The sequence below is a fragment of the Vulpes vulpes genome, chromosome 11 (genome assembly GCF_048418805.1).
Source record: "Vulpes vulpes isolate BD-2025 chromosome 11, VulVul3, whole genome shotgun sequence".
Lineage (NCBI taxonomy): Eukaryota > Metazoa > Chordata > Mammalia > Carnivora > Canidae > Vulpes > Vulpes vulpes.
In genome coordinates, this window is record NC_132790.1 from 70263822 (window position 1) to 70279292 (window position 15471).

At 40.5% G+C, this 15471-nt stretch overlaps 1 protein-coding gene across 50 annotated transcripts in view; it reads left to right on the forward strand.

The window, feature by feature from the left end:
• THRB (thyroid hormone receptor beta) overlaps nt 1-12562 on the forward strand; it is a 372815-nt gene extending 360253 nt beyond the window's left edge. For all 50 annotated transcript variants that reach the window (XM_026006411.2, XM_072726693.1, XM_026006409.2 and 47 more), the window contains 2 exons: nt 483-741; nt 7697-12562. In XM_026006411.2, coding sequence (XP_025862196.1) covers nt 483-741; nt 7697-7938 — 501 coding nt within the window. In that variant the 3' untranslated portion in view covers nt 7939-12562. The remainder of the gene's footprint in view (nt 1-482; nt 742-7696) is intronic.
• The last annotated feature ends 2909 nt before the right edge of the window (nt 12563-15471 follow it).

Consider the following 15471-nt stretch of genomic DNA (forward strand, 5'->3'; position numbering starts at 1 on the left):
TTGGAGATCTATATCCATCATAAAAGAAAGGCAGAGTACTGACATTAAAATCAGTGACCAGCTTGGAGTATGAAAAATGGTTGTTGAGAGTCTACAGCTGAGTAGGAAGGGAAAGCCAGGGATCCCTGGGTGGCGCAGTGGTTTAGCGCCTGCCTTTGGCCCAGGGCGCGATCCTGGAGACCCGGGATCGAATCCCACGTCGGGCCCCCGGTGCATGGAGCCTGCTTCTCCCTCTGCCTGTGTCTCTGCCTCTCTCTCTCTCTCTCACTGTGTGCCTATCATAAATAAATAAAAAATTAAAAAAAAAAAATTAAAAAAAAAAATTAAAAAAAAAAAAAAAAAAAAAAAGAAAGCCAGAGGCCCAAAGAGTGCAGGACCGATGTTGATCACAGGATGTGGTCCCTGTTGCTATTAAGATACTGCATGTTATTCCTCACTGACGTCTGTGCACTTGTTCATATCAATGGGCTGGTTTTTTTCAGCTGCCATGTGAAGACCAGATAATCCTCCTCAAAGGCTGCTGCATGGAGATCATGTCCCTTCGAGCTGCTGTGCGCTATGACCCAGAAAGCGAGACTTTAACCTTGAATGGGGAAATGGCAGTGACGCGGGGCCAGCTGAAGAACGGGGGTCTTGGGGTGGTGTCAGATGCCATCTTTGACCTGGGCATGTCACTGTCTTCTTTCAACCTGGATGACACTGAAGTAGCCCTTCTTCAGGCCGTCCTGCTGATGTCTTCAGGTGAGTACTCCCAGACACATTACTGGGAAACCAAAGAGCTTTTGCTTGTCTGATGCTAATTCAAATCACTTGATGAGTTCCTGATCCCTCCCACACTGCCCCCCTTTAGCTTCAGAATCATAGCTCACTCTCCTTCAGCAAGCAATTGGGGGTTTGCCAATGACCTGGGAACTGAAGGGGGGTGTCAGGTATCTGATGCTTCCTGCACTCCTCCAGCATAGTAGGAAGGACCCAAAGGAGCCATTTTAAAGACTCTGTGAAATGGTCTACCTTCAATGGACACTACCCAGCCTGACTTACCGTCATTGGCCAACTTCACCCTCTTCTGGTTTTATGTACCCAGGATATGGGTATGAGTGACCACACCACTCTGTGTTAAGTTCTGGTTGAGGAAATCATGAGGAAAAGCTAAAATTTGTTTATGGCTTAGCTACAACTTAAGTTTCAGGTTTTTATTGCTATCTAGCACACCACTCCAAAATTTAGTGGCTTAAAGCATCCCCAGATGGTAGGGGTTGGGGCTGAGACATCAAACACAGCTTCAGGCCTCTCTCCATGCAGCCTCTCCTCTGGAAGGCTAGTTGCACTCTTACATGGCTGGTGGATTCCAAGAAGGAGAATTCGAAGCACACATTGCAGATGTCTTAAGGCCCAGGTTTGAGTCATATAGCTAACTTCTGCCACATACTATTGGTCCAAAAAAGCCCAAGCACCAGCCCAGAGTCAAGAGCCCACCTCTAGATGGGAGGAATGGCAAAAAATTTGCAGCCATCTTTAACCTACCCTGAGCTCATTATCAGGGCTCCAGACTCCTTCAGTGAAAAATGAATAATAATTCTGACACTTCTCTCTTCAGAGATCATCTCATAAATAAGAAATGCAAAATATGTCAGATCCTTTAAGGAAAGCTAGTCTTTAAATAGAAGGTAAGTGGGGCACCTGGGTGGTTCAGTAGGTTGAGTGGCTGACTCTGTTTTAGCTCAGGTCATGATCTCAGGGTCCTGGGATCAAGCTTCACATCCAGCTCCCCATTCAGTGGGGAGTCTGCTTGTCTCCTTCTCCCCCCCCCTACATGCACACACACACTCTCTCAAATAAATAAATACATTTTTTTAAAATTATAAATAGGTAGTTTCAAAGGCCACCTGTGCCTTTACAGGCACCCTCAGTTTAGCTGTGCCTCAGCACTTATCACTCTGCACTATAGTTGTCAGCTTACCTTATCCGCCTCTACCTCTGGATTGTTTATTTTTTGAGGACAGAAATGTGTCTAGTTGTACACCTACTGCTTAGGCCAGTGTTTAGTAGAATTTGAAATGTTTATTGGATCAATGACTAAATAGATGGATAAATTATCGGTCTTAAGTACAACGAGAATCCTTTATAGGGTTCGTGCTTCCTGGTTCACTCAGTAGAATTCCTTCCTTTTTTTTTTTTTTTTTTAAGCTCATCTTGAAATGTATTTGCTACAGAACATTTAGGTATGGCAGACTTATAAAAAATTATTTTTATTATGAAAAATCTAAAACATAAACATAAGTAGATAAAATAGCATAAGGAACCCTGTTGTATGCTGTGGCAGACAAGCCGTAGGAGGCCTCCCATGTTCCCCACCTTCAGATGTTTATACCTTTGTACAATCCCCTCCTGCTGAGTGTGTGCAGAACCAGTAACTTGCTTCAGTAGAATACGATGAATTCAATGCCACCTCCTTGTGATTAGGTTACATTACGTTATATAAGATTCCCTTTTGGGGCACCTGGGTGGCTCAGTGGTTGAGCATCTGCCTTCAGCTCAGGTTGTAATCCCAGAGTCCTGGGATTAAGTCCCACATCAGGCCCCACAGGAAGCCTGCTTCTCCCTCTGCCTATGTTTCTGCCTCTCTCTTTGCATTTCTCTCATGAATAAATACATAAAGTCTTAAAAAAAAAATTCCCTCTTGCTAACAGACTTGCTCCAGAAACTCCCCTTACTGGCTGGCTGGCTGGCTGAAGTAAGCAGCCATGTCAGGAAAGCTCACATGATAGGGACCTGAATGTGGCCTCTCAGAGCTGAGGGTGGTTTCCAGTCAACAACCAGTGAGAAACCAGGGTCCTCAGTCCTTCAGGAGAATTATTTTTAAAGAAATAGAGTGAATAGCTTAAATAAGAATTCCCTATGTGACCTTGAGTGAACCCCTTATCTTCTCTGGGTTTCAGTCTTTTAAAATAAAAAAATTTAACTCAATAAGTGGGAATTCTATTCCTGGAGGAGGGATTCAAGGTAATTTTTAGCAGAAATCATAGTGCTACAAAGACAATTTTTTTTATTTTATTTTATTTTATTTTATTTTATTTTATTTTATTTTACAAAGACAATTTTAAATAACATTGAACCAGCTAGTGAGAAAGCTGTATCTCTTAGAATGTTCTTTCCATTTGTACCTCCTTCTGAATAAAGCAAGGAGAGAGATTGATTTTGGAACCAGCCTATCCTGAACGCCTCGCTAAACTTACTGACCTCTCTGTTGAACAGACAGGATGGGTATCAGGCACAGTCTTCGGCAGGACTCCTGAGCTAAAGTTTAATAAGGGTTTTTGTCTCGCACCAATTTTGGCAGTTATCTTCCATGGGCAGCACATGGATTTCTATTTCCTGAATAATATAATGTTTCCTCCATAGTGAGTTAATTTTAACAGATTGTTAGGCAAGTAATCTCAGTAAGGTAAATAAAGGGAGTATTTGGACAAGGCAAGGGTTGTGATTATGATACCAAACCTCTCAGATATTTACCTGGATGATTCTTCCTCCATCCTCGATTCTGATGACACTGTCATTGCCTGGTAACCGCGTGGCATACCTAAAACCTTTTAAAAATCTTCTCCGCCCTAATGACCTGGGCACTTTTCCTTCATACTACCAGGACCAGAAAACTATTACCAGACACTTTACAGTTGGCACGTGATAGCTACGTATCCATATTCCGGGGCTCCAGCCCTTCTCAGCCTTGCCCTCTACGCCCTGTTGTTCTGTGTGGCATCGGTTACACAGTATCCTATGCCTCCTCTTCAAAGCCTTTTCCAGGAGCTGCTCCCACTAAGTTCTTTGGTCCTGCAGTGATGAGTGGAGAGCTAAAATGGAACTGATCAGAAGGACAGATCTTTAAGAAATTCTGTCTCCAGGAGTTAAAAACAGTCCTTGACCTTTAAAATATTTCTTCATAAACATGCTTAGTGCCACTTGAACATGATGAAATGCCCTTTCATTTTCTCTGTGTCATTTATATGACCACCTTATCTTTATCTCTCATCAAAGGACAGAATTTTGAGGCCACGAAACCCAGGTTATTTTTTTCCCCTGTGAAGGAGTACATCCAGAGCAGTATTATGTTGATTTTCTATTTGGATCAAAAGGAAAAGGATCCTGTGGAGAATTCTTCCAGCATTCTCAAAGACAGAAGACAAGGGTGAGGGAGAGAAGGATTGAGGAGATCCATAGAGCAGCAGCATCAAATACAAAGGAAAACACAAAATAAAAATGCACAAATGACAATTCAAGCCAAATAGGGGATGCTGAAAGCCCATATCTTTTGCTTAAACTCAGAAGAGCGGATTGAGACATTACTGCTGAGCCTTCCTTATAGATTAAGCAGAACTCTGTTTTGATTTTTACTAATACAGATACTTCAATACCTGGACACTTAAAAGTGTGAACTTATTTGATCAGAGCCACAAAGAGCAAACAGAGGAGTACTGGGCAGTGGGGTGGTAGGGCTCCCTGGAGCTATGTGAGGAATCCAGCCAGGTTTATAATTTTTTTTTCAATTGAGGCATAATTGACATATAAAGTTGTAATCATTTCAGATGTACAACATAATGATTTGATATTTGTATATATTGCAAAATGATCACCACAGTAAGTCTAGATAACATCTGTCCCATATATAGTTACAAAATTTTTTTCTTGTGATGAAGACTTTCAAGATCTACTCTACTAGCAACTTTCAAATATGCAATAGAGTATCATGAACTATAGTCACCATACTGTATATTACATTTCCAATACTTTTTAAATCTAATTACTGGAAGTTTGTTTGTACCTTTAGACACCCTTCACTCATTAAGCCCACCGCAGACCACAGCCTCTGGCAACCACTTGTTCTCTGTTTCTATGAGCTTGCTTTTATTTCTTTCTTTCTTTGTTTTTGGATTTCACGTATTCGTAAAATGATATAGTATTTGTCTTTCGCTGACTTACTTGCCTTAGTATGATGTCCTCAAGGTCCATCAATGTCGTTGTAAATGGCAAGACTTCATTTTTATGGCTCAGTAGTATTCCACTCTATGTATATACCGTATCTTCTTTATCCGTTTGTCCATGGGTGGACACTTAGGTTGTTTCCATATCTTGGCTATTGTAAATAATGCTACAATTAACATGGGATCCATATATCTTTTCAAGTTTTTGTTTTCATGGATAAATACTCAGTAATGGAATTACTGGATCATATGGTAATTTTATTTTTAATTTTTTGAGGAACCTCTATACTATTTTCCATTGTGGCTACACAAATTTGCATTTCTAGCAATAGTGTACAAGGGTTCCCTTTTCTCCATATCCTTGCCAACACTTGTTATCTCTTGCCGTTTTTGATAAAGAGCCATTCTAACAGGTGTAAGGTGATATTTCATGGTGGTTTTGATTTGCATTTCCCTGATGATTGGTGAGTTCGACATCTTTACATGTGTCTGTTGGCCATGTGCATGTCTTCTTTGGGAAAATCTCTGCAGAACCTCTGCTCAGTTTTTAATGAATTGTAGAATTTCTTGCTATTGAGTTCTATAAGTCCATTTTATATTGTGGATATTAACCCCTTATCAGATATATGATTTGCAAATATTTTCTCCCATTCCATAGGTTTCCTGTTCATTTTTTGATGGTTTCCTGTGCTGTGCAGAAACTTTTTCAATTGATGTAGTCCCACTTTATTTTTGCTTTTGTTGCCTTTGCTTTTGGAGTCAGAGCCACAAAAATCATCACCAAGATTAATGTGAAGGAGCTTACCACCTACATTTTCTTTCAGGAGTTTTATGATTTTAGGTCTTACATTTAAGTCTTTAATCTGTTCTGAGTTAATTTTTCTATATGGCGTAAGATAGGGGTCTAGTTTCATTCTTTTGCATGTGGTGGTCCAATCTTCCCATCATCATTTACTGAAGAGACTGTCCCTTCCTCATTGTATTCTTGGTTCCTTTGTCATAAGTTAATTGACCATATATGCATGAGTATATTTCTGGGCTATCTATTCTGTTCCTTTGACCTTTGTGTCTGTTTCTATACCAATACCATACTGTTTTGATTACTATGGCTTTGTAATAGAGTTTGAAATCAGAGAGCATGATGCCTTCAGCTTTGTTCTTCTTTCTCAAGATTGCTTTGGTTATTCAGGTTCTTTTGTGTTTCCATGCAAATTTTGGGATTGTTTTTCCTATTTCTGCAGAAAATGCCATTGAAATTTTGATAGGGATTGCATGGAATCTGTTGACTGCTTTTGGTAGAATGGATATTTTAATGATATTAATTCTTCCAATTCATGAGTACAGAGAGTATCTTTTCATTTATTTGTGTCTCCTTCAGCTTCTTCTATCAATGTCTTATGTTTTCAATGTATAGATCTTTTCCTTCCTTAGTTAAATTTATTCTTAGGTATTTTATTTTTTTTGATGCTATTGTAAGTGGGATTGTGTTCTTCATTTCTCTTTCTGATAATTCATTATTAATATATAGAAATGAAACAGATTTTTGTATACTGAGTTTGTATCCTGTAACGTTTCTGAAATCATTTCTTAATTCTAACAGTTTTTTTGGAAAAGTCTTGGTTTTCTATATATAATATCATGTCATCTGTAAATAGTGGCAGTTTCACTTTTTCATTTCCATTTTGGATGCCTTCTATCTCTTTTTCTTGCTTAATTGCTCTGACTAGAACTCCTAGTACCATATGGAATAAAGTACTGAGGATAGGAATCCTTGTCTTATTCCTGATCTTAGAGGAAAACCTCTAGGCTTTCACCACTGAATATGATGCTAGCTGTGGGCTTGTCATATATGGCCTTTATTATGTTGAGGTACACTCCCCTGTACCCACTTTCATATTCCACGTGTTTGCATCCTACATCTTCCCCAGTCATCTAGCCTTCTCATGACATGCCTTTATCATTTTTGTGAAATTGCCTTGAGTCCCTTTCTACATATTTTGGGAAGGCCAGCAGTCCAGGCAAGGCTTATTAAGACTTCTTGGTCATTACATGGTCATGGTCTTATCTAGCTCCAACTTCCCACAGTGATTCTCTCCTTCTCTACACAGGGTGATACTAGCATGGTTCACATCTCTTCTTTTCATTTAATTCCCCAAAACACACCAATGGAAGGTGGCTACAGGTAGCAGTTTTATCACATGTACAACGGAAGGGAAGGAGTGGTTCCTTACAGCCTGGTAAACAACTAAAATTGGATATTGTGCTTCTTTGTCTTCATGAAAATTTCTTATTGTGTGACACTCCTCACTTGGCATTCAGGCCTCCTGCAATGTTTTCAATCTCTTCTCACATCTCCCCTTCTCTGCATGCCCATGCCTGTCCTCACCTCTCAGCCAGGCAGCTAGGGGCAACTCTCAAAATCTTCCCCTTGTTATGCATGGTATTTTGACTCTCATGGTGAGGCTTCTCCTGCACCTTAAGAGAGAGGCATCACCAATCCCAGGTGATTTGTCTAACCTGGAGACTTTTACCTAAACAAAGCATTGACTCCCTTTATGTAAATTGTGACACTTCCCTGTGCTCCAGTGTTCGTTTCATATCTACACTCATTCCTAGGAGTTGATCTGCCCACTTCACATTAAATGGCTTGAACTGGACAAGTCAAAGCTTCTCCTTTCCACTTTTGAATAACATTCATCTTTGTTCTTCCCCCTCAGACCGCCCAGGGCTCGCCTGCGTTGAAAGAATAGAAAAATACCAAGATAGTTTCCTACTGGCCTTTGAACACTATATCAATTATCGGAAACATCATGTGACACACTTTTGGCCAAAACTCCTGATGAAGGTGACAGACCTGCGGATGATTGGAGCCTGCCATGCCAGCCGCTTCCTGCACATGAAGGTGGAATGCCCCACCGAACTCTTTCCCCCATTGTTCTTGGAAGTGTTCGAGGATTAGACTGATTGACTTCATTCTCATAATTCCTACAGCACTACTGGGTGTCATTTCATTCCATTGCCTAGCTCTTCTTTGTTTGTTCCTTTGTTTCTTTGTGTTGGGAGGGACTGTTTGGGGGTAAAGGGAGGTAGTCCTTAGCATAGACATGGATGAAATTGCCCCTTGAATGCGGGTACTTGTAACTATTGCATTTTGTTCTCCAGTCCTTTGATGTGAATGCTTTGAAGGTTTTACAGTTGTGGAGGTGGGGTGGGGACAATCATTAATTCACCAGCACCAACCATCACCAGCTCCCATCTGTCCCTGGTCAGAGACTCAAACAAGCAAAATGGCACAGCAGAAGACTAATGAAGCCTTAAAGCCAAGATAATATGGTCATCTTGATCCAGTCCTGATTTTTGCAGGGCTCAAATTAGCATGGCGCAGATGACCTTTTTGGTTAGATGTGGCTTTCAGCTTTCTAGGGAAAGGTCTGAACTGATTTTTATCTATTCAAGAGCATGCTGTTTTCAGCCCTCTTCATTCTCTCCTGGCAGCATAACTTGGAATGTATAGGAACATTTCTTCCTGAAAAATCAACTATCCTTTCACTCTAATTTTTATAATCCTATGATTTCATTCAAGTTATACAAGAGTGTGACTCTCAAAGATGTGCAGGTATTTGACTGACTGAGGGAAATAATTCTCCTCAGTAAGCCCAAAGAAATTCAAAAGCTTCACTAATGGCAGTGACTCGACAGTTTCCAAAAATCCACATGGCATTACCTCAGAGTAGGAAGGCTTCTTCACAATTTAGGCTCAGAGAAAATTTCCACCAAAATCAAACCAATTTGCAGAGCGTTGTCACTTTTCAATGACATCTGATCTGTCATCTCCCAAACTCCTGAAGTTATTTAATCCTGATTGCATCTTTGCTGAGCTGACAACAGATCTCCCTACGGATTAAATCTTCTAATCAAGGAGAGATAACAAGCAGAAATTTGAGTCTTGTTCTGGAGGAATTTTGAGGAGAGATCAGTGCAGTACATTCTGAGTTGAAGAAGGTGCAGTGTTCTGAGAGTCTCTTCGTGTGCTCATGGTTCCTTTTGGTCTTAGATCCTCAAGGTCTTTGCTCTACAAACAGATGTTTCCTAGTCCCCTTTTCCCTCTGACTCTCAGGCTTGACTATCACTGAGCAAACCGGGTCTAGCCACTGACCCTCTAGGTCCCTCTGAGAGCATTGCTGACAGATATTTCACAGAAAAAACCTGCAGACCATGTACACAAACATTCACCTTCTTTGCCTCACCCTCCTCCCTGATGACAAAGGCTGTAGTAGCTCATGCCCAGAAAACCCATGGTGACCCCTGATCATTTCAACTCCAGAAAATGGGCCAAGATGGTACCCATGCAATTGAATGTATCTTGTTCTTCACTGGTGTGGTAAACATAAACTATTCTTTGACTTGCCTTGAACTGCCTTATCCTGGAAACATTGGGGAAAATAAGCCATATCCATGAGATTTAACTAAAAACAAAGGAATGCAAGTCACCGTGAAAACCAAGTGAATTAATTCTTTTTTAACTTGCCCAGAAGTCAGGGTGCCTGAGTTCTACTTTGCGCTCTGTCAGCTGGTAGATCTGTGACCTTGAGTCTTGGTTTTCTCACCTAGGGAAAAGTCATGAACTTTAAAATCCTTCCCACCCTTAATATTGTACTAATTTCAGGGGGGAAATCTGTTCCTATTTGATGGTTCCTTTCATATTCAAATTTCTAGCTCGATAAGATAGAAATTATGGCCCTCTTAACAATTAGGGAAAGCATACTTGGTATTGAGTCAAAACAAGAATTTGACACACTACTCATCAATTATGTAAGGAAAGGCAGAATGGCCTTGGAAAAAGAAGAGGAACAGCACTGAAAAACCTAAGTGTGATTGGGAATAATCTAGAAGGGAAAAAAATATGTTTAATATGCAAAAGTGATTATCCTGGCTTCTGAGGAACAGGAAACAAGAATATTGCTATGGAACTAGCTAAGCAAAGAAAGAAAGTAGGGGAAGAGATTAAGATTATGAACATGAAGTTCATGGGCAGATTACCTGCTTTGACTTATCTACAGACGGTTGGTTTTGTTTTGTTTTCTCTAAGGCAGCCTCTAGCCAGTCTCCTGAAGTCCTTGCTTTGTTAGCAACTTAGCTCGCTCTGTTGACTCTCCTTGGAGAAGTACTCTTTGAAACACAGTACCTCTCCAGGGTAACTCTAAGAAGCTCCGTGCGTTGAGAGGCAACTCTTCTCTCAGAAGGGGAGAGGAAGGCAAGCAGGTGGGGTCCTGGAGGGTTCACAGACCTGCTGGGCATCAAAGCCTTCCCAGGGGAAAGTTTCCTCCATTCATGTCACAGAGATTCCCTAGAACATGAGACACACCCAGATTCAAATAGAAGTAGAGTCTGATCTGAGGCTAAATCTGAATCCTCTGGGGATTAACCATGACTGGGCATTGGCCAAATGGTACAGTATATCTACAGTAATCCAGCCAACCCCAAGGACATTTCGGTTTGAGCCTAGGATCCTTAAATGATTGCCTTAACCGGGCAAACTGCTGATCTAAAACTCTTGTAGGCTGAATGCTTTATGCTGAGTAGGACACTCCTTAAAGTACTTCAGTTTGAAAGGAAAGGCTGTAAGGACTCAAAGGATCATGACCCTGGGGCCGAAATGATTCATTTCTTCTGTAACTGGTTGAGGTATTTAATGAATCTCAAGACTCCATCTCATAAAACTCAATCAGGAGGGGTTTACTCTGGAATTTTTTAAACATTTTTTTCTTATATTGTCCCGCCTTTCAAATCAAGTGTGGACCTGATTGAAACCCCTCACAGAGGGGAGACATCCCAGTAAAGGAGAACACACCTGTACCACTGGGATTCTTATTTATAAATCACTTAACTTTGGGGGATGAGTGATTGGGGGGGGGTGTGCAAGTGTGTGCGTCTGTAATCCTCAAGTGTACTTTGCTCTTCAATTTAGTTGTGCAGTATTTCAAGAAATAGTGAAAACAGTAAGATCTTTTCTTCTTTATGATTCTGCTCAAAACACCACGTGCTGCCTCAGAGCTTTTTCTAGTCCCCATGAGCCCCGGTCCTCAATGACGTGCTTGCCGTGTTGATGCCTCAGCCCCGTGACACCCCCTCACCTGTGCCCCAAGTGACACCTGTTCCTTCTGCAGCGTGGCCGTCGGTCATCAGGACGGACCGCCGGGCTCCGCTCCAGCCACGCCATTCGCATTGCTCCCCGGTGGACAGTGCCCGAGTCTTGGCGCCTCCACAGCACTGAGCCCCCGAGAGACTCAGCCTCCGTGGAACTGCTGAGAACCCTCAAAGCATGTCATTGTCAGTGATCCATTTTTATTCTATGGAACTCTAACCTATTTGTGTCATATTGACCTTTTGATGCATGAGTCATAAATTATGAAATCGGTCTTATGGTTTTTGAAATGTAGCCAGCATTTGTAAGGCTAAACCTTTTTCACAAACTGAATTTAAGTGAATAACCAAGCGGCGGCTCTTCTCCTGAAGGAGAGTACTTATGGACATTTGAATCTCTTTGCCCTTTTCAACAGCTATGGCATCAGGTTCTAAGACAAGCTTGTAATTTTTCCTGTTATTTTAATAATATGGAAATATTAGCATAGTGTTTCTTTTGATAGTGATAGACTATAATCCATATTTAAATTTTATAGAGAAGAAATTTTATTGTACTGTGATGTAGATATTTATTATCCAGGTAAGGATTTGCCCGGTGTGTATTTTTTACAATTGAGACATTTTACTTTAATCTTTAAAAAAAAAAAAAAAAGACATTAAACACACACACACACAGAACAGACTGGGGGGAAAAAAGGTTTGGCCTTATTACAGAATTTTTACTGTGCTGTATAAATGTTTGCAAATGCAAAAAGTGTGCATTTCTAGTGTGTTTCCACATTAATGCCGCCTTCAAGAGCAATATCGTGTAGGTTAAACGCTGTTTGTGGCTTTCTGTCGCACAGTTAAAGCTGACCCACCTTATGCACAAGACAATCAAATATAAATCTGTCCTCCTCAGGATGCAGACAATACTCATGTCGATTACGGAGCACAATGAAAGACAAAAGAAGACACTTTATTTAATTACACAGGTACTGTTGATACAGAAGAGAGAAGGGCATGGACTGAGCTGATGTTACACCACTTCTTTGTTTTGGTTCTTCCTAATTGGCATTTTTCATTTGATTATAGAGCCGAGTTCTCTATGTTTTCTCCAGAGAAAACACATTTTCCCCCTCAAAATGTCTTCATGCCCTGAGAATCAGAAAAATACTGCAAAGTAGGAAAAGATTTACAGTCATTGGAAGATACATGTTTTGCAAACAGTGTTAAGTGATATTGCTAGGTTGGTAATATTTTTTTCAGCCTAAAACTCTGTTAAAATCTGTGATCAAATGTTTTAAACTATCCAAAAAAGAAAATTTGTATATTTGGGAAAAATGAATTTTTACATAGCTTTTGTATGCAGATATTAAATTGTAATTATGAATATAGTGGGCGTAGATAAACTCATAAGCTTCAATTCTAAAAAAGAAAAAAGAAAAGCTTATAACGGACATACTTGCCAGTCTCTTTCTTTAAATATTATTATTTTCTAAATAAGCACAGGTTTGCCTGCACTTTTCACCTCAGCTGCTTCAAAGGGAGGGAAACTGGGATATAAGGGCATTTATTTCATAAGCATCTACTAGAATAAATACATTTCCTTAGGAGGAAGGTATAGAGGTAGCAGGGAGAAGTAATAGGCTGATGGGGGACTATATTCTCAGAAGGCGCCACAGAGGTGGGGTGAGGAGGGAAGAATTAAATTTCTGCAGCTCCAGGATTATTCATCTTATCTCAAAATGTTCCAAAATATTATTCATGGAATTATACTCATCTCAGTTATCAATATGTATCTCTATGTCCATGACCCTGAACACATGTTAAATAGGACTCTTTCTGTGATGAGTAACAAAAAAAGCTAAATCAAACTGGCTTGTGCATAAAGGGAATTTATTTACTGTAATACCTGAAAATTTCAGGAGTCAGGCATGGCTGAATCTGAGTGCTCAATCAGTATTTGTCAGGAGATACCCCTGTTCATGTTTTTGTGTAGATTTCCCTCTGTAGAACTATCCTTTCTGTAGACATCATGCCCACAAGCCTTTTACCTTATGGTGCCTCCCCCACCCCATCACCTCCCAGATTAGTCATAAAGCTCCAAACCAACTAAAAAGTGTCTCTTTTCCCCAGCAGTTCCAGTAAAAATCCTGGACTTAATCCTCATTGGCCCAATTCCAGTCACACGCCCATTCCTGAGCCAATCACCGTGCTGCGGAGGACATATATACTAATTAGCTTAATCCTCTGATATCCTGGAAAAGGGGATAGGGGGGTTTGTATAATCAGTCCTATCTAAACTACAGACTGATAGGTGATTCCCCAAAGGAAATTCTATGAATTCTATGTCTTGCTGCTAGAAAAAGTGGGGAGGAAGAGCAGCAAGCAAAAGCAACAAAATGTCCACACCAACAGCTAAGACTGAGAGGATGTCCATTTTCAGTAGAGCAGCAGAGTCTCCTTAACACGGAAGAAGCTCATCACAATTTGGCCAGGACATGAACCAAAAAAACACTTTCTAAAGGAGATTGTCTGATTATATCCTACCTGGCTCATGAAGGAAGGCAGTCCAGGTAAGATGGAGCAAGCATTTATTATTTTCCTGGGCTAGATCAGGTCAGAATACTATTTCCTGCACCCTCTTGCTCTCTCTTCAAATGACATGTACACTTTTATATTTGTCTCTTTTCTACATTATGTATCTTTCTCTCTTTTTTTTTTAAGATTTTATTTATTTATTTGAGAGCATAAGCAGAGGGAGAAGGGGCAGAGGAAGAAGCAGACTCCTCACCAAGCAGGGAGCCCGATGTGGAGCTCAATCCCAGGACCCATAATGTACCTTTCAACTCCATCCTAATGAACACATTTTCCTCTCTCAAAAAATTACTTTATTCCCTTTGTTTGGGAGAGTTTTTCACATATATATTCCAGCTAGGTACAGTTCTTAACCCCTTTTTACATAAGCAAAGCTAGTCCAAAATTAATGTGGTATCTAATAGTTTGATTCAGGCTATGGAGCTGGTGTGACCTCACAAACCTGGAGAATCTTGAATGAAGAAAAAAACAGAATGAAGTTGCTTTGCTTCCCCACCTCACAATGACAAATCACCGTGGCTTCGTACTTAGCCACCCAGAGCATGTTAGCTTTGTAAATAAGTGGACCTATCATTGGGTTCCTGTACACAAGATCTGACACATTAAATGCAATATGTTTGTTCAAACCAAAGCAAAAGTCAGTAAAGATACTGAAATGCTGAGTGTTACGGATACCTTTTGAATGTGTGTCTCTGAGGATCCATGGGCCACCTGACAAAAATGCTCTATGTATTGAATTCATTTACACTATATACTGATGAAATCATCAATGAAGCCTGTGTTGGTAAAATGGCATCATCTGGCTGTTATACTAAAAGGAGAAGAAAGCTGTGTTAGCCAGTTTTTGCATTGCTAGGTATGTGCTACCCAGAAAGCAAGGGTATGTGCTACCGTACTATTAGGGAAAGTAGCCCCGCGAGAAACAAGAGTGGAGTAGAAAGAGCATGAGTCAGGGTAGGAAAGAGAGTACATGGGTGCATTGCTGAGCTGGTCACACCAAGCACAATAGGGTGCTCAGTCATGCAAGACTAATTTCTGAAGGGCCAGATGAACTATTGTATCTCAGGATAGTTCATCTGAGAGTGGAGAAATAAGAATTTATCTACTAATACTCATCTCTCATTATCAAAACTAAGGCTGACTCCCCTCTCCATCTACACTGTACATGCCTGGCCACAGAGCAGGTCTTGTGGTCTCATGCTTCAGGAGCAAAAGCAATCCCCTAGGTGGGGAAAGTCAATGTTCACTTCCACAGTTGGGCAGAGCCCATCTAGACTGGGTGGCAGACCAGGTGGCAAATGGGGTGAAACAACTAGTCCTGGCCTTTTTGGAAAGAGCAATGGAGCTTAAAGGATCTTGCAATGATCCGACACAGGGGTCCCTCCAACCAACACGATCTTCTGATTGTCTGGAGAAGAGCATAGTAGTTCAAAGTTCCAAAGAAAATCATGAAGCTCAACCAATGAACCAAACCTATATTTCACTGTATCATGAATTTGTGTGTATAGGGGCTTTTAATTTAATGCAAAATGGTCGTGTAAACTGTCCATCTGGCTATATTTTCTTGCAGTAGTTGACAAAATACATAGACTGTTCTTTTCATTATACTTCTCAGTTTTTCTTATAGGTGGCTCATTTCGAGGGCAAATCTTTTTCTATATAAATATCTAGCTGAAAATTTTATAGGAGCCGATGGGTTTGGTACAAGCATTTGTGGAAACCAAATCTATGAAAAATTAAGCCAGATGAGGTTGCAATGAATACTCTT